At 40.5% G+C, this 19,920-nt stretch overlaps 2 protein-coding genes across 2 annotated transcripts in view; one reads left to right on the top strand and one right to left on the bottom strand.

The window, feature by feature from the left end:
• znrf2b (zinc and ring finger 2b) overlaps positions 1-14,184 on the top strand; it is a 34,326-nt gene extending 20,142 nt beyond the window's left edge. The window contains exons 2-5 of the mRNA XM_023418993.2: positions 666-761; positions 6,235-6,340; positions 8,991-9,063; positions 9,159-14,184. Of these exons, the coding sequence (XP_023274761.1) occupies positions 666-761; positions 6,235-6,340; positions 8,991-9,048 (260 nt within the window). The 3' untranslated portion in view covers positions 9,049-9,063; positions 9,159-14,184. The remainder of the gene's footprint in view (positions 1-665; positions 762-6,234; positions 6,341-8,990; positions 9,064-9,158) is intronic.
• Positions 14,185-14,851: 667 nt separating this feature from the next.
• nod1 (nucleotide-binding oligomerization domain containing 1) overlaps positions 14,852-19,920 on the bottom strand; it is a 12,081-nt gene continuing 7,012 nt past the window's right edge. Inside the window, exons 5-10 of the mRNA XM_023419002.2 lie at positions 18,655-18,738; positions 18,183-18,266; positions 18,011-18,094; positions 17,841-17,924; positions 16,740-16,823; positions 14,852-15,893 (exon numbers count right to left, since the gene is read on the bottom strand). Of these exons, the coding sequence (XP_023274770.1) occupies positions 15,821-15,893; positions 16,740-16,823; positions 17,841-17,924; positions 18,011-18,094; positions 18,183-18,266; positions 18,655-18,738 (493 nt within the window). The 3' untranslated portion in view covers positions 14,852-15,820. The remainder of the gene's footprint in view (positions 15,894-16,739; positions 16,824-17,840; positions 17,925-18,010; positions 18,095-18,182; positions 18,267-18,654; positions 18,739-19,920) is intronic.

The raw sequence follows: 19,920 nt of genomic DNA on the forward strand, positions 1-19,920 counted from the left end.
AAAAATCACTGACAACGTCAATAAAAGCTTTGTAAAGATAGAACATGTGGCAGAGGTGTTCTACTGGATTACATTAGAATAAACATTTGTAATAAATTACAGTACTAAGGGACTGAGGCCAGATCGTCCATGATAAGAGATTAGCTGGGAGCTGGTGGAGGGCTTTCAACAGATGCTGAAGGTGAAGGAGAGGTTGAGGCAGAAATCTAAGACACAGACAGGTTAGTGGCAGGAAACAGTTTGTAGAGTGATTTCACAAAGTTTCTCAATAGACACATGAGCAGAACTCAAACTGACAGCCAGGACCTTGAATACTGTGATCCACGGCAGGTGGAGCTGAGTCAGTGCAGGATCCTGTGGTGCAGATGGGCCGGTCATCATGGTATGGTTGGACTCAGGCTGGTTACAAATACACTGTTGTGAATACCAAGCGTCAGGCTGATGTTTCTTTCACTGGTAGTGACTGGTGTGCTGGGGATAATTGCAGGATCTGTTGTGCAGGATTCTTGTTAACACATCTGGTTAAACTAACAAGTGATCACAGGGAAAACAATGGTACTGAAGAGAGAGAAAGAAAACACTATGAGTGATTAGACATGTGATATTTTCTCCATAGATGATCTAATTCTCTCATTAACTGTGTCGTGTTTTCTTTTTTCTTCCAGGCTTCAAGTGCCCTGTCTGCTCCAAGTTTGTGTCCTCGGATGAGATGGATCTTCACCTGGTTTTGTGTTTAACCAAACCCAGAGTGACGTACAACGGTAGGACTGACCCTTCCTCTGTAACTCACTTTACAATTAGTAACATAAAGAAGATAAGAACATGTGTGCCAGTCAGTGTGAGGAACCTGCAAGCAAGTAAAACCATGATATGACTAAAGATATGCTTAATTAATGTAAGCATGCAGAGGATTACGTCTTAATATCGACAGCCTTCTTATAGTATAGGTTTATATATATAGAGAGACCAGACCTAAATTCATCAGTTTTGGATACAATCAGGTTTACTGCAAACATTACGGACTTCTTAATTAGCTCTCCCCACATCTTCCTGTGTTCCACAACTGCCACACGTGTCTGTCATGTTTCACCTTAATTAATATTTAATCTAAACACTTATGTCGACATTTTGATAAGATCCTGTAAGTTTGATTTTTACAGACATTTTCCAGTTGAAAAATAAACTCGTCATTGATCTCTGAAGGACAAACTTGGACTCACTAGCTTCCAAATTATCTCATGTGTCCTTCATATTTGATCAGCTGATATCTACCAATATCAGTCTGTCTGTCATCAGCTCAGATCTGATGATAATATTGGAGACTGCTGTTCATTTCTTGTTTCAAATCGACAGTCAGTGATGTTCCCTTTATCCTTGACTTTTCCACAACCTTAACGGTGTATTTATTATTGTAACCATGACGACAAAGGTAACCTCTAATCTTAATGAAATATATATTTTAACTCAAACCACAACCTTTTCCCAAACCTAACTAAGCAGTTCTTGTGCCTAAACTTAACCAAACCGTGACCGTTCCACAATTTAAGCTGCACATTTATCATGTTACAGTGACATGAAAGGAACAGTAAACTCACCACTGGTACACTCCTACGGGACAAACAACATGTATGTTGGTTCAGGTTGGTGGACAGATACTATCTTTGCCTCTGATCTGTCTCCTAGTGGATATGACTTTCTCCAGCTGCACATGAAGTACACAGGCAGGTATATGAACACCGCTGCTGGTGTTGCAGCTGCATGTCTATCCATACATTTTGGTAAAAAGCAATTGCATGAGGAGCCTCACCTCCAGCAGTGGTTTGAATCTGAAAGGACTTCTGTCTCACCTCATCCTGTTTTTCTCTCTCAGCATGGATGAACTCCTTTTACTCCCTGTCACTCATTATTTGAAATTTGAACATTCATTCATTTTCGTTCTAACATGGGCTGAAAAGTTCATATTTGAGTTGTAATGACCTGTTCGAAATGAGGTCTGCAGTTTCTGTTAGTGCATCATTTGAAGTCGCTTGCCCAGTGATCCGGCAGAGAGCGCTCTATCAGCTTGACCGATTGCGTGCCCTATTGACCTATCAGTAAACTAAGCTAATGGTAATGCAGTGTTGTGACAGCCCTACTCCCTGTGTCTGTAAGATGTTTAAGAACCTGTGTCTTCACTGGAAACCAACAAGGAAAATGAACACACAGTACAGCAGTGTGTTCATCTCATGTCTTTGTATTAAATGTACTATTCTTACTCTAAACACGCTACACTAAAATCTGACTCAAGACATTTCAATTTCCAAATTTAAACACTCCTCCACATTTCTCTCTCAGCTGAATGTTTCTCAGGCAAGTTTAGTTCCTCTTTGAGTCATTTGACTTCCTGTTCAGCTGCGGCAGATTCCTCTCGGTCTTCCTGTCCATATGATGTCCTGGTCTGATCGGGTCCCCGGGTATGTTAAGGACTACAGTCAGTGAAAAACAATGATGCTGTGTTTACGATGCTGCACCTCAAAGACACAAGTCTTGAAATCTATGGTGTATGTTTACAAAGTCTTTTTTTTCTGTCGGCCATGTCTGTAGTAAACCCTCTTGCCCTCATCTGCCAACAAAAGGTCCTTTATCCATTACTTTGTGTCCTGAAAAGTCTTTTTACTCCACTAGAACAAAGGTTGATATCTGAACCGCAGTGACACCAGCTGCTGAACAACAACTTTTTCTTTTATTCATTCTCTGAAGAGCTTAAAGGAAATGACTCCCGCTATTTATTTTGTAGATTAAAACTGTTCAACTGCAAATGCTTTCAAAAAACCATAAAGCAGCAATAAAGGACAACAAATGCAAAAAGCCACCGGCATCGCCCCCGGCTAACACTAGCTCACCAGAGGCTAGCACCAACACCCCACCACCATGGTTTCAAGAAGAAATGGAAAGAAGGTTTGTAAAAATTCAAGCCTTACTGGACCAAAAACTGAACCTTCCCAGAAGGTGTGAAGGGGAAAAAAACGCCATCGCCTCCTTAAAAGAATGGCTCCCAAAAATACTAGGCCTGGAAATTGTCCAAACCAAAGACTGTAAATAAAGATGGATGTAGCCTCCGTTACATCACCAAAAGGTTTCTTAGTGGTTTTGAAGCTCAGAGTGAGCTGCTCCACCGTCACCATCTTGGCATCTCTTTTGATTGGCTCATCGACCTGTTGTTACTAGAGCTTTCGAGAGAAGCCTGAGAAAGGAAATCTAAAACTACACTGGTTCTTAAAACCCACAAATATATCTTCTTATAGATTAACAGTTCAAATGAAACACAGGAGAGGAGGAAAATATGGAGCTTTAAACAATCCAATGACAAATTAAAAAAAGTAAATCAAATGTCAGTGGACCTCATCATACCAGACGTAGTAGGTGCTGACCTGCTGTTCAAAGACAATTAGGTGGTGAAGTGTGACCCCTGGAGTAAGGCCCTTGATTGATTAGTCAATCGACAGAAAATAATCAACAACTACTCTGATCATCAGTTAAACATTTGAGTCATTCTTCCCGCTCCTCTGGCATGTGGATTTTCTCTTTTCCTGTTTTGTATCACAGCAAACACAATACTTTGTGCTTTTGATGCCCTATCTCAGTAACACCAAATTTGGCATTAAATGTGCACTTGGAATCAAGGATCAACTGATTAGATTTTGGTGTTCAAAGGTTAAGGTCACGGTGACCTCACAAAACATGATTCTGGCCTTGTGAATGCAATATCTCGAGAACAGAAGAACAGAAATTATGACAAAACTTCATACTGGTTCATATTTTACATGACTCTGGATAAACAGGGATGTAATCTGAAACCAGTCTGAGTGGCAGAGGCATATAACCGCAAGGCGGTAACTCTAGTATGAGTGAATGCTTTCTTCTTGGAACATCATCTTGACTTCCACAGTTCACCTTCACTGAAATCTCTTGAAGTCCCTTCAGACAGTGGAAAGCCATGCTAGCTGTTTCCCTATGACGTCACCAACGCCATCTTTTGTTATTGTTTTGATTGAGGCAGAAATTACAGACGGTATTGACGGTATTGACAGTATTTTTGGTGCAAAACAACTGAGATAATATGATAAAAATAAATATCAGAGTGATGATAGTGAAATGTAAAACTACATGTAGTGCAGTTCAGTCCTCTGAACATTATGCCAAGTTGCCTGGTCCAACCAACATGCCGGTGACGCTGATCCGGCAGCCTCTACGTAAGAGGTGGGCGTGGCTTGAGGTGCCACAGGTACAAATCCCTTTTGCTCCACATTTCACAGACATTTGGTGCAAAAGTCAGAGCGTGCAGAACTTGCCATTTGAGACTCGTAGCGGAAGATTCAAGTTCAGTTGTAGTTATTGACTCGTGATTGTGCGATAAAAAATATCAAAGAAAAAAAAGTATTTGTGAGTAAATATTTTACAGATGTGCAACTGTCATTGCATGAATTCACATTCTGATTTGCAGGCTTCACTTTATTATTTCCGGGTGTTTGAATGTGTTTTGCAGCACATTGTCTGCAGCAACTGTAGCAAAGATGTGAGCGTATGAGTTTCTAAATTTGTGATTTGTAAAACAGGATTTGTGCACCTGCACTCAAGAATTAGAGAAGGTGTAACAGTTGTGTTGTGTTTGTGGGAGAGAAAAAAAATCATGTGCAACTCCAAGAGCATCTTTTCTCTGTGACCTCACATTTACTGATACACACCTGTGATTATTTTATACAACTACTAATTCCAGTCACAGGTGCTCAGTTGTTTTGCACCAAAAATACTTTCATAGTTTAATACTATTATAAGATATTTGTGTAGTGATGATCTTGAACAGTCTTTCTATCCTGCATGTTTCCTCATCATTCCAAGTCATTGGTGTCCACAGTCAAGCAGCCTACAGGGCAGAGGAGGTTAAGTTTTGTCTCTGTGCTCATTCACTCTCTCTCTGCTGGGTAAAGAGAGAACAAAACTGACTTGATGTGTTAACATGTGTCCGCACACACAGACAATGAGTCCCTCACTCTCACTGTATCTTCCAATGATGGAGAACAGAAATCTTTGGCCACTAAAACAAACATTCAGCAGCAGGACAGCAGTTTTCTCTGAGTCTGTGTGAGTGACCGACACTGTCAGTGCATGAAAGATATCTCCCTCAGCTGAGCTGTCGTGTGCTGCAGCCCATAATAACTGGCTTTTCCAGGCCTATGTGGGTTAATCCACTGTTACATAAGGCCGGTCCTAATGACTCTGTGTGTTTTGCTGCAGGTGATGGGTTTAATGGTGCACACACTGACTTGCTCTTCCCACTCCAGTGCTGTGCATAGCAGAGCAATATGAATACTGCTCACACACACACACAATTAACACACAGAGGTGGCAGAGGTAGAGTTTTCCTCAAATAAAGCAGTATCAGTAAAACTGATATTTTAAAGTCAGTTGGGATCAAACCCCCCCAACATGTTGACGTTCCAACCATAGACTGTAAATGAAGATGGACGTAGCTTTCATGATGTCACCTGCAGGTTTCTGAAGAGCGGTTTTGAAGCTCAGAGTGAACTGCTCTACCGTCGCCATCTTGGCAGTGCCTGACTCCGCCCCTAACTCCCAGTTAATCCCAAACTGGACAAAGAGGTGGGGCGTGTGTGGAGCTGAGACTTTGACACATACCGGTTTGTGGCAAACATAAGCTCACCCACTCAAAAGAGGCCAAGCCCTCAGTTATGCAAAACTTTAAGTCTTAATAAAATGTAAACAGGTGAGTTATAAAAAAATTAATCCCCCGTAGAGACCTAAACTGTATTTGTACCAGCATTGTGTATCTGCAGTAATGGATACATAGAGTTTTTGTTCTGTTTGTCCATATTGTTAAATGCTATGTGTGGTGGGTTGAGAAAATGTATTGGACATACATGGAAGTATGTCGATCTGTTATGATGGGCCCAGGACTCATCCATAGATCCATCAGTTTTATTCATGTCCCCCAGAGAAAATAACTTTTTGATAAACTCATTTGAAACTATGAATTTTCCTCTGGCACCACCCTCAGGATAAATTGTGAACTGCATAAGACATTGTTTTCTACTGGGAAGATTACATTGAACTTTTCTGCATACATTCATACTTCTTCCTCAAACTTGACCATCAAATATATATAGATAAAAAAAAGTAGAACCGAATCGATACTAGATTCTTCCACAGAAGCTTTGTGTGTGTGTTGTCTCACAGAGGACGTCCTCACTAAGGATGCAGGAGAATGTGCGATCTGTCTGGAGGAGCTGGTTCAGGGAGTCACCATCGCTCGCCTGCCCTGCCTCTGCATCTACCATAAAGGGTAGGAAGCTGCTTCACTTCATTTTCTTATGATGAACAGGTAGTTGAGCTTTAGAGAACCACCTCATTAATAATGCTAGAAGCATCATTAATGAGGTGGTTCTCCACATCACTCCCACTACAGGTTTACAATCATGTATTTATGTTTAGTTATGAGGCTAAGATGAGGAACTTGTTTAATGAGTTAAGGTCCTGTTGCAGGTTCATGTTGATGAGCTCGAACATGGATAAACACGACTGCTTCATTTGATGGTGACTTTCTCGTATTTCTGCTGTTTTCTCTTGCAGTGAAAACTTTGAAATTCATGAATCTGATTCCCAAACTGAACTTCCTGAGTGTTGTGTACTGAAGCACCACAATACAACAGGATACACAGCCAACTACAACAATGTCCTCAATCGGTCAGGTTTAGGTTATATGACCGTACATACCTGGAGGTTAATCTATTCTATTTATACTGAGGAAGATGTGTCAGGGGTCAAACATAACTGGACCAAACACAGGTGTAAAGAAGGAGTTTTAATTAACACAACATCCAAAAACTTACAGGTTTATGAAAACTGACAAAATCCAAAACCAGGTTATTCAGACAACAGGTAAAAACTGAGGGAGAATCACGGGAGCACGAGAAACAATAGAGGAACTGATAGAGGCTCAGGGAAAGACAGATGGAAAACATCATGAGGTCAAGGAAAGATGTGGAGGAGAGTTTATAAGGACTTAGGAAAAGACTGTGCAAAGAGAATCTGACTGCACTTACACTAAACTTGCTTTTTTTAAATCTTTAAAATCTATAAAAACTTTTTCCTAACACTTGGATGATAAATCCTCCTTTCCTAACCACAAAAACAAAACAATCAGAAATAAGATGACATGAAAGAAATATACCAGAAAGTTGAGCCATTAAAAATAATAATTTAATAGAAATAAGCAACAGGAGTAGGGCCAGAATAAATTATACTTAAACATAAGTAGGCTATGTAGAGTTTTGACCTGTTTACATTTGTTAAGAGGGGATATTCATGTTTTAGTGCAGTGGTTTTGAAACTATGTTTATGTAAAGAGTGTTATGATAATGATAAATTCAACATGCTTGTTGATGACAAGCATTGGCCTACTTGATGATTCCTAACTCAATGTAACAGAGAAGAGACCTATATTTATAGATCTGGGCTTCAGTCAGTCGGACAGAGATTCTAGATCATGTCACAAACATAAAACAGCTGCTCTGATGTTTCTACATTAATGTGTCTCTGCTGTGGTCAAACTACAACGGTGCATCACTTTAAATGTTGCTGCAGGAACGATCAGTGGGACTGCAAAGGTTCCGTGTTTCCTATGCTAAAGGAGATAAGCACTGAAGGTCTGTTCCTTAACATTTAGAGAATGATATGACAGCTGCTGCTCAGATACAGATTCGATCACAGCCTGAGACTTAAATACAACAGTGAGGCGAGGGTAATTAAACACAGGTCAAACTCATCAGGGCTGACCATCACAACGAAGGAAAAACTAGACAAAAACAGGAGGGAAAACAAACAGTGGACACACAGGGTCACGACTGTCCATTGTGGACAATGATCATAATGTAAATACATATAGGATTATTATGATTTTTACAGTACGGTGCTGAAGTATCTTGATCCTGCTTTGATTCAGGTCTGGATGCTGTGATTTTCCATCGTATCGCTCAGTACAACTGGTTAATGGTCTTTAAATGAACTAAATTAATTACACTTAATTACAATTAAAATGACATATAAAATTTAAACAGCAGTACAAAACAAACAACCTCACACAGTTACTTAAGGAACAAACTAAAAACAACGATTCACCCAAGTGTGTTTGGTGGATGAACAGAGCAGAGGTCTGTACCATGAAGCAAGTTCAACATATCCAGGATAACTTTTAGTTATCTGGGTTAACTGAACCTAACATCGTCCTGTTAACTTGTACTACGAAGCTGCTTATCAACTGGCTCAGTTAACTCTGGGTTTACCTGTCCAGCTACGAGCGTGTTCATGTCAAAGAGACGGAGTTGTTAATTATAAGCAACATAGTCTTAACTTTTTTTCTGCTTCAGAGAGAAGAAGTTCATGTCTGACTGAAATGTTCATTTATGATCATGGGAAATATTGAACAGTGTGTGGATCATTGTTCTAATCAAAGACATCAGAGGTTTCGTTTTTATTTCCAGTTCTGGACACAGAACTAAAACCAGAGTAACACATGGAAAGACTCAAACAGCAAAACCATTCACCGATCTATACAAATAGCTACTGATGTTTACTATTTACCGCTTTATTGTAAACTCTTTTGTCCCTGTCAGGATCCTGTAGGAATGATGACTCGGTTTTTCCAGGTATCTGATTGGTCAGTAGTTTGGCTGTTGACAGGTTTTGATCTGATCCTCTGAAGTTAATCTCCACTGGAGCAGGTGAGGAGATCAGCATACGTTACCATGGTGATTTACCCCGGTAACAAGTGAACCACTGTCGTAGGACTGAAAACCCAGAGTTAAATCTTAAGTTACCTCGATAACCTCAGATCCTGCTTCGTAGTACAGGCCTGTGGTGTGACTACATGTTATCAGCAGATGCACCTAAACAGAAACTATGAGGTAAAACGTGACGTTCAATCTGTGTTGCAGCTGCATCGACGACTGGTTTGAAGTGAACAGATCGTGTCCAGAGCATCCAACAGATTAAAGCTCTTTTGCACAGGTAACGTCTTTTCTTCATAGTCATTATGGATTTTAAAAAAATATATATTTCAATAATTCATTTCTGAATTTTGAAATGAATTTTGTTTGATGCAGGTACCCCACACTGAGTGTGGCTCCTGGGAGACTGCAGGACACTGTGACCACTGTGATCAGTTAACCACCAACCCCCCCACCCCTGAAAAATAATGTAGTACCATGGTGTGCCAAATCTCATTAAAGCAAACTTCAGGGATACAGACTTCATGTTTATGTTTGAGTTTGTACATCCACACTCTCAGCATGGACCTGCAGCCCCGTCACTCACAGCCACACCGGCCGTCACCACAGGCAGGACTTCCTGAGCAGCCACTGGACAGCAGGTGACAGATGATTGTACACCAGGACACTGGAGAAGGTGGACATAGTCCTGGGGGTGGCGGTTCTGTCACGGCAATGGGGTGGTGGGGGGGGGGTCTTCCCTCCCCCTCCTACTCGATCCCTCCCCTCCTCCTTCAGCATCAGTGTCTGCCAGTGCCTTGTTGTAGTGATGCCCAGCCACAGCAGGGCGGCACTGAGGAGTCCAGACTGTCAGCAGAGCCTGAACTCACCAGACAGGACCATCAGGACCATCAACACCATCAGCACCATCAGCACCATCAGCACCACCTCACCACAACTGCTGCTCCACCCAGTCCAGGAGAAACAAGCCAGAGACGGGACAGCATGTCTGCATCAGCAGCTTGGACACTTTCAGAGCTGACACTGCTGCGCAAATGGTGCCAACACACACACACACACACACACACACACACACACATGCACACACACGCACACACACGATCATCAGTGCTCTTTTATGGTAAACCATGTTGTGGAGGTCTGCAGATACAGAGACCTGTCCCACGACCTGGACAGGGCGTCTGAGATCAACCTGAACCTGCAGCAGCTTGTTGCCGCTACGGAGACAAAAAATATTATCTCAGTTTCTTGTTATGAGAACATTTTCTTGTTTTAACTGGATGATTTTTTTCATGTTACAATAACATGTAACAACATGTAGAAGTGTTTCACTATGTTAAAAGAAACGTTTCTTATTTTAAAGAGATTATGTGAAATAATGGGATCTGATATTAAAAGAAAAATCACGTTATAATAACAGTTCAGTGTGTAGTAATAACAAAAACATCATAACCTGAAAAATATTTCCTTGTGCAAGATCATCTCAAAACAGGAAAGTTTTGGAGTAAATTTTTCTTTCTTTTTTGTCAAATTTGCTCTGTTTATTTTGTTTTCATAACAATAATCTTCTGTTGTTTTCATCAAGTCAGTCAGAGGCAGATATTAATCTGAACATGTTCATTCGTTTAATAAGTTGATCATTTTTGTATCAACTGAGAATGAACAGGTTCTTACTCAGAGTAAAACAATGTTTTGACTTTCACATTTGCTGCATTAGAGGAGGAATAAACACCAGGTCAGTGATGATCACAGCCCGACCTCCTTTAAACAGGTGACAACTGTCACAGATGAATTCAATGATAAAAAACATTAAAGGATGGACATAAAAAAGAAATAAAAATGTAAAAAAATAAATAAATAAATGCAGTTTTTGGGGCATTTTTAGTGTAGCAAACATTTTTAAATTTCTGACAGTGCTCGATTTGTTCTAATGATGAGCACCTGACACTGCTCACCTGTTTAATGGAGGTTGGACTGATCATCACTGACAAAGGCACCAGCTGATGTTTCTGTGCATTACAAAGAAATAACCATTGACCAAATGTGAACTTCAAGATATTATTTTTTAAGTATTTTTGGGTGATGCCTTCACTGACAGTTGGCAGTAGAGGGATGTGAAAGGTCTCCAGTCAGACATGAACCAGGCACGATGTGGTTCATGGTTGGCACCTGAACCCTCAGGCCTCTGTCATGGGGTGACAGGTCAGGACTGAGGGAGACTGGAAAGACTGGACCTGACACACTGATCCAGTCACAGGTCCAGTTATGAACACAAAGGCCACCTGAAATTGTTCATTTCCAACTCCATCAAAAACACACATCCACTGCTGAAGCAGTAGATAAACTCTGTCATATCCTATTAATGGTTTTATTTACAGTACATGCAATACAAAATATGATCAGTCTAAGTCTTGGTCATATTTTGTTTGTGCTGCACTCAGCTGACCTGCAGTCACACCATGTCCTTATGTAACACTGTAATCACTCCTGTTCATACCGGACATTAAGAGATCGCTTCTTCTAAGTGATGGGTGCAGAAACCCTGAAAGGCAAGTGACAGTTGTTTTTTTGCCAGGATAATTTATCCAGTTGTTTCTTTCATCTGTGAAATAACCCCCAAGAGGCAAGTGTTTTTTTTTTCTAATTTCTAAAAATTCACTTGCCTCTCGGGAGTTGTTTATACAGAAACAAAACTAGAAAAACTATCCTGGCAAAAAATAAATAAATCACTTAACCTTCAGGGCTTCCATGCCCATCACTTAGAAGAAGGATATTTTAATGGACAGTAAAAAAAATTTAAAGAATTGAAAATTAAAAAAAAAAATTCTATCTTCCCAGAAAAAAGAAAAAATCATTTGCCTCTTGTTTGTTTTTGTTCTCACAGGTGAAAACAAAAACAAAAACATACAAAAATGATCCTGGCAAAAAAGAATTTCCACCGGCCTTCATATGTCGGGTTGGAATTAGTGTAAAAACCAGTTCCTGGCTTGTACAGGTCGTTAGCATCAACCTGCAGGTCGTGAGTCTCTGAACCTCTTCAGACATTTATATATAAGTTAGATCTGGGGGTTTTTAGGATCTTGAACTGTACTGTGGACCATTCCTTTTTTCTGTCTCCTGTGAGTCCCATAACTTTATGGAAGTGCATTTCTAAATGACTGGAGAATCCCTTTAAAGGACCATCCTGAATGTGATGATACCTCTAACAATGAAGGGTCCTCTGCTGGGTCACTGGAGTAAACTTTGGAGTTTTGGGATCTACCCTGGCACACTCATGACTACTGCTTCATCATACTGGATAAATACCCTGCCCCACCACACAGTGGTGTGGTTCCTCTGTGCGGTAGGTGGAGGTGAGGGCAGTATGGACTCTTCTCTTTCTGTAGCAAAAGTCTAAACGTCTGGACTGAGTGACTCACAGGGCTCAAACTGCACCTTCATCTTCAGTCTGACTAAACTGATTATTCATCATCATCATCATCATCATCATCATCATCATCATCATTATCATCATCATCATCATCATACAGCTGGTTTCTAGTGGTGTCTTCTCATCTCTGTTGTGAATTCTAGAGGAAACTTGCAGCAGACCAAGCCTTAATAGATGCGATGACACACAGTCATCTGTCCTTGTGGTTTTATATTGCTTCTAACAGCTGCCTCCAAATGAGTCTCCGGCCCAGCCAAAGTGAAACAACTAAAGCCATTAGTTGATGACGAGCATGAGGAGGTGTTGAGGAAAAGGCCACTGTTAAATGATTCCATTAGCAGAGGTGTAATCTATGGTGTAAGAAAACTGGGAGATTAAAATGAAACCAAAAGAGGTGGTGGAAGACGACAAAAGAAATCCTTGTCTGCTTATTTGGTGTTTGTGACCCTTTCAGGGCCGTCCTCAGTCGTGCAGCAGATAGCTATAATCATTTTTCAAAGGATCAAAATTGGTATGTTTATCCCTCTGTGGCTATTCATTTGAAAAATCCCATTAGCCACTTGAAATTTCAAAAGGCCGCCATTTTCCAAGACGGCCTCCATTTCTGGCATAGAAAACACATGTTACCCGATGGACAGATTTCAATGATTTTACAATTGAATCCCTTTTTGACTATGAAGACGTCAAATTTACAAAGTTTTAATGTCAATTAAATATTATTTTAAATAATTGAAATTATTTTTATGCTGACAAGGCTTTGGCCTGTCCCTTGGTATGATTGTTCTAATTCAGCAGGACTTTTAATTTGTAAAATGTAGGTAAACTGTTAAAATTTTTACAGGTTTCATTTTTTTACAGTCTACTAAATTTTGCCTTCTACATTGTTAAAATGTTTGATTTGAGACCTAGACTATTAATATGGGAAAATTGTGGGTGAATTATTTCCTTGCCAGAAATGTCAGCCATCTTGAATCTTTGGTTGGTTAACGTGTTTTATCAAAAGATTAATACCCCAGAAGGATTAGTGCAAAGTTTAGTATTTGTATCCACATTTGAAAGATTTCTCCTGAAACGTACAGTTATCTGCTGCGCTACAGAATCACACTCACATGTCTCAGTCTGGAGAGTTAGTCACTGGCTCTTTCTCCACACATCAGCTGACTCCTGGTCAATGACTTTGATCAACTGTCTGTGAGCACTGCAACAAAACCGATAACAATACTCCATCTTCATGACAACCGAGCAGCTCCATCCACGGAGGAGATAGGATGAAGTGGACTTTGGATTTTTGTTTCTCAAAAATCAATCAGTTGTGGGTTAGAAAGAAACAAGTCTATTGACCTAATGAGACAGAGATACTTAAGGTTTATTGTGTAAACCAGTTGTCCTCAAAGGGTTGTCCGGGGAATTGGGAATTGGGAAACAGCTTATGGTGGTCGTCCGTTTCAAACACTTTCTGTATTAAAACATCTAAAGAAAAAATCTTTAACAGATGTGGAACCCTGGGATAAACTCTTTCAGCAGCTACCATCACATCACTGGGGCTTTCCCTATTTGCACATGCAGTGAGAAATCCCCAATGTACAGTTTTAATGGTGTTTGGTGAGCTCAAACAGTGGGGGTGTGAGTGTGTTAGAGATCGTGTCCAGTCCTAAAGTAAGCCTTATATGAACTACTATAGAATCAGTCAAGCACTTTTTAGGGTTTATAATTTATTTCTTGCCAGTTCTGAGCCCCATCAAGCATTACCTAATGACATGTAACAGAGAATGTGAGCTGTTCAGTGTATGTGATTAAAAAAAAAAGGCAAATATACAATGAATTCAAATATTTGTTTTATGTAAAACTATGTACAAAAAGAGAGTGAATCCTGTGGACACCATTCTCTTTTAGTTACTGCATTTTATGCTATGTTCTTTTGTGTTTGAAGCTAATCAGAATTTTTAAGTAAAAATTCAGACGTCGAATCAGCCTAAAGAGTGTTGTGTTCTCATTTCTCCAAACACACATCTGTCAGACGTGGAGCTTAGTGATGAATCACACAGGAATTTTACTTGTACAGGCTTGTTTCTTCAGACTCCTACAGCTGTGGTCAATCATTGACAGTGACTGTGGTGATGAGCCAGTTACTCACACATGTATATATTCACCAGACATGCACACCAGGCAAGGAGGGTGTAAGGAAAGATGCTATCACATTACATTATGGAAATTTTGGGATCTAGTATTTTTGGAGCTTGACCCACACTTGGGTCTCAGCCTCTGCTGCTTTGATTCTATGTTTTTCTAAAGCTCCATATTTTCTTCTTCTCCTGTGTCCATCTCAATGTTTTACATCCTCTCTCAGGCTTCTCTCTGGAGCTCTAGTAACAACAGGTCAGTCAGTCACTAAAATATAGCAGGTGTCAGTTAAAGACACAGAGAAACCAAATCCTGCAAGGTTGGATGGTGGGTCTCGGTGGGAGGGGCTTGATGACTGCTTTGTGTGACATCACAAAGTCCTGACGGCTGGTTTTAAGGCTCAGTTTCTGAATACAGGCTGTGTGCATTTCTCTGTGGACTGAGGCTTTGATACTTTCACAGTATTAATATAGAACCTAGACCTGATCTATAATCACATTACACATGGACAGAGACCTTTATACTGTATGGAGCTTTTAATTGCTTCTTTAACAAGGAGGGCACTCAGAGCACAGCCCTCTGCCGACACTGATGTCAAACACCATACACCAAACTTCATTGTAGGGCTGAACAATTAATTGAAATATTATTGAAATCACAATGTGGCTACATGCAATATCCAAATCACAGGAGCTGCAATTATTTTGATAAAAGTAAAATGTGTCACAACAACATACCGTAAGTGAAGCACTGTGGTGCTACAGAGATGACCTGGTCTACAAAGCATATTCTCCAGAAGGAGCATGTTTGTTTTGTACAGGATGAAATGAATGCAAAATGGCCAATCCAACTGAAATCATGATTCATATTGCAATTGTCATATCTGCCAAAATGATTGCAATATTTTTTTGGACATCATTCAGTCCTTAATTATAGTTAACAATCATCCATATATATATATATATATATATATATATATTGAGTTTCCTCAGTCACCACTTTGGTATCTGTGTATCTATCACACGAACATTATAATCATGTTGTCATCTTGACTGAAGCTCCACCAGCCAGCAACACCAACAGTCAAAATATAAATAACATGAAGTGTACAGTGTATTCATACACAACAAAATATGTACTTAAAATCTATACAAAGGTTCATGAAGCAGGAAGTTGTCTGTTCATGTTTATCAGAGCTTCCACTTCCCTTTTCTGTAACTTCCAAACATTTTGTGAAAACTTCAGGTAAACATCCTCAGATAGAAACATGTTCAGTTTCATTAATTCAAACACTTATCAGCAGGTGATGAACGTATAATATTTATATTAAAGCAATTAGTGTGAATTTGTGCTGCAGCAGACAAACAGTCGCAGCCAGGTGAAAGCATAAAGTATAACCAAACCTGATCACTTACAGTGAACACACACACACACACACACACACATCTTTACTCCCGTACAGACATAAGTCGGCATGTGCCAGCCGTCAGTGGAACCGCAGCCGTTTCTCTGCCACAAACTGTTTCTCTTCCTCTGCACAGAGCTGGTTTCCTTTCACACTGTAGGAACAACAAACATCAGACTGTCGTCCAAACTCACACTCATCAACACATGGACTTCACCTTTAACTATTTATGTTGATTCAAACTATCTTTCAGGACACTTTCACATTTTAGTATTATACATATATACAGTATATATATCTTTTCTGAATTGGTTTGTGTTTTGTCTGTTTGCATGTGTTGTCTTCAGATGCAGTGAGATGACCTCTCAGGGCCACCGTAGTCAAGGGGTGAATGTGGATACCCAGACAACGGCTGGTCTACACTGATGGAATAAAGAAGCAGGCTAATTGTCTTTGAGTGGCCACCAGTCCAGCCAATAGTAGAGGACTTTTTCAGGTGTTTGTTTGACTAATCATCACCTTTAAGTTGCTATAGTGAAATTAATAAACAGCTGCTTATTTACGCTCCTAGCTACGTAACAACTGATTGCTGGTCATGTTTGTTTCCACCTGATGATCTTAGTCAAGCACTTCTCTCTTTCAGCTCTGCGTCTGGTCTCCACTAGGGTCGTGCCGATGGACGATGATGTCGATAATGGACGATGATTAGAACTATTGCCGATTGCTCATGCCTTTGCAGATGTCAAGACGATATGTAACTTGTTTTCTCATTAATGTCGTAACTTATTATTTCTAGTGTTAAATGGATATTGAATTTAATTAGCCTGCCACAGTTTCACGTATATAACCGCATATAACTGACACTTTGTAACATGCAGGCGCACAAACTCCAATCAGGTGATGATCACTGTAACATGTGAGACTCTGACTGACTCTGTGAAAACAGCTGGTTCAAAGCATGTGGACCTTAACGTTTCTGAGCAGTGTGACTGTTCCTCACCAGATCTCTTTGAGTATTGTGTTGTGAGTCAGGGCCTCAGCCAGGTGTTTGATCCCGTGCACAGTGAACTGGTTGCTGATTAACCTGTTGACAAATAAATGAGGCAGGTGAGTTTTACTGACAATCAGACTCTGACCTGAGGCCTGTTCCACGAAGCAGGTTCAACATACCTCGGACGTTTTCTCTTTTCTGGCTTCACTGAGACTAACGCACAATCATGCTGTGCGGTCACATGACGGTGGTTCAAAGTCAGTAAGCCGACCCAGGTTTTCCTGAGCGTTCACATAAAAGGGGCGGGGTTTGCAGCATATTACCAATCACAAACAAGACACGTCTACAGGCAGTAGAGCAGCATGTTGTACAAACTATAATATCAGACAAATATGAAGAAGTTCAAGTCATGATCCAGCAACAGCTGCAGCTGCCAAATGCAGGAAGAACGTCTGGCAAAAAATCATAAAGCTGCCCATCATTAGGGCATAATTACATTTCTGTATTCCATTAAATGAATAAGTAGATATCTTCTTTTGGTCTGTATGACAGTTTTAGTCTAATTCTTTCAACTGCAGCCCTGGTGGTGTCAAACCAACTTGGGAGCAAATAAAAAATAAAAATAAAAATATAATTCAAGCCAAATAGACTTAACTGTCACATCTCATAAGTACATCAAGTACAAGGCTTCAGGGCCTCAGATGTAGGATGATATCATACAAAAACACAATGAAATGACTGACATTGTTGCTGCCAACAGGGAAAAAAAAGAAATAAAGAAGACAAAAGGGGCCCCCATACACAGAGGTTCACCTGCTGGGGAAGGGCCCTCTGCAATAATGAGGGTCACTATAAAAAATCATCAGGGGAAATCAAAGTGGTCTGTTGGTCCCTGAACACTCCCTCCTATTATCCATGCATGAAGATGATGCTGATCCATTTTCCAAGGGAACTGATTGGTTAGTAGGCACAGTGCAGCCTCACTAACCACACATCCTGCTTCGTAGCACAGGCCTCTGGGTATTCAGCAGCATCACAGCCGTGGTCCACGGTGACATCATGTGTATGTGTGTGTGTGTGTGTGTGTGTGTGTGTGTGTGTTTCCCATACCAGAGGTGAGTTAAACCCGAGTTCGCTTTCACCAACTCAGCCAAGTGTGGAGCTGCATCGTCGGTCAGCTCGTTCTGCACCAACCTACAACACAGACATGAACCTCTGTAAACACGGAGTCCTTCATTTACAGCAGCAGAGTCATTCAGCTCAGTCAGTGATCTGCTCACCAGAATATCCTGAGGACGCTGTTCTCTGTCAGAGCTTCTGTCAGGACCTTCCCGCCTTTTGATGTGATGCCATTCGCTGAGAGACTACAACACAGAAATGACTCGGTGTAAACGATGAGTTTAAATCAGTAGGTTTTTAATGTCTTTGTGGGTGCTGTGGCTGTCCTCTCACCTGAGGTTGGTCAGACTCGGGTGGTGCCTCAAAGCTTCTGCGAACGCTTCTGCTCCTTCATCACCGATGCTGTTCCCCCACATCCTGAAAACAAGATCATCTAAACCTTCGGCTGCAGCAGTCAGCACATAAACACAAAGAGTTAACAAGTCCACTTTACTATCTTTAATTTCATCTGTGGCTTTTGGTTCTGGCTGGCAGTCTGTCCAGTTTGGGTTCAATCAATCCCTTCTGAATTTTATGTCACTATTTTGTGTCACTTCAGGGATGCTAATAACATTATGTTTAGTAAAGCCTCTCCAGATGTTTCTGTTGTACATGTCGCAGCTGGATAAGATTATGCTGTAATGACCAGGAATTTCTGGTTGGCCAGGACAGGCGCCCCTCTCTCTGGCCGTGATCCCTGAAGACAATGTTATGCCCTACGGCCACCAAGGCCTTTGTGCCCACGCAGTCATTGCAGAAGTCTCACCCCACATCAAATATAGAAGAGCTCTTCTGAATGGCGCTGGCCAGATTCTTCCCACCAACGCTTGTGATCTTGTTTTTACCGATCCTGAGGACAGATATAAGACCATGACATGTTCATTTCATAATTATTGTAAGAAGTATTATAAGATCATTTCTTTCTCTTGTTGGTTAGAAACATACTTGACAACTCGCAGCTTTGGGCATTCCTCAATTATCTGAGCAACCAGCTTGGCTCCAACATCTGTGATGTGATTGTTGTAAAGTCTGAGGACAGAAATAAAGATTCAGTTTCACTCTCAGAAAAACATAAAACAGGGTTTTCCTTTATGGAGTCACAAGAAAAGTCCAGTTACCCTGAATTACTGAGAACCATTTCATACTTCAGGTAGTATTAACACTTGTTGTTGGGGCAGTAACCCACCTTTCTCTAACTCTACCATTCAAAAGTATAACTATGTATCCAAGAGACAAAGATATAGCTTTGAATAAAACACGTCACATGATACTGGTGATGGTGATGATGGTCTTTTTTTCTGCCCTGCAGTTTCTGCTAAATGTTCAGCTGCTAAAGACACAGGGCTCAAAAACCCCCAACTACTTGCTCCACCTCTCATTCATTTACAGTATACTCAAAATCATGTGACTAAAAACTACAAATGAATAAATAAAAATGACATAAAGCAGCAGAGTAAAAACAATAGTTTCCACTCCTGACAGCAGTTATCTACACTACAGTGTGTATTAGTGACAATATGATCCCCTTGCCTCTATCAGTAACATTTAACAGCTGTGCCACGTCTTTATTATGATGCTATCGTCACAAAGTTTGAGGTTCAGTGAACTAGTCATGATTAGTAAAACTCAGCCTGTGAAAACAAGTCAGAAGTCATAGATTACACACCAGTACGGGGTTTGAAAGTGATCATACCAGACCACATTTGGAGTTGGCCAGGTTCGTATTGTGATCAGATCTCAGGTATGATCTCACAGTCAAGATAACAAGAACGCATTTCAATACCAGGTGTAAATGCAGAGACCGGGATCAGATGTCATTATCCAGATAACGTGTAAATGAGGCTTAAATGTCAGGATATCTGAGCCTTGACCGTTTTAATGTGTTTCTCAACAAAAGGAAGTGCAATACTAAATTGCTGTCCATATGTTGCTGCTGCTGGGAAGGTCCAAATCTTTTCTTTCCACAACAAAATACTATGTAACACTACAGTTTTATATATTATATACAGTGTGTTCAGAAACCCCATTTCCT

This window comes from Seriola lalandi, unplaced genomic scaffold (assembly GCF_002814215.2).
Source record: "Seriola lalandi dorsalis isolate HSWRI2012SDOR001 ecotype SW California unplaced genomic scaffold, Sedor1 jcf7180002054588, whole genome shotgun sequence".
Lineage (NCBI taxonomy): Eukaryota > Metazoa > Chordata > Actinopteri > Carangiformes > Carangidae > Seriola > Seriola lalandi.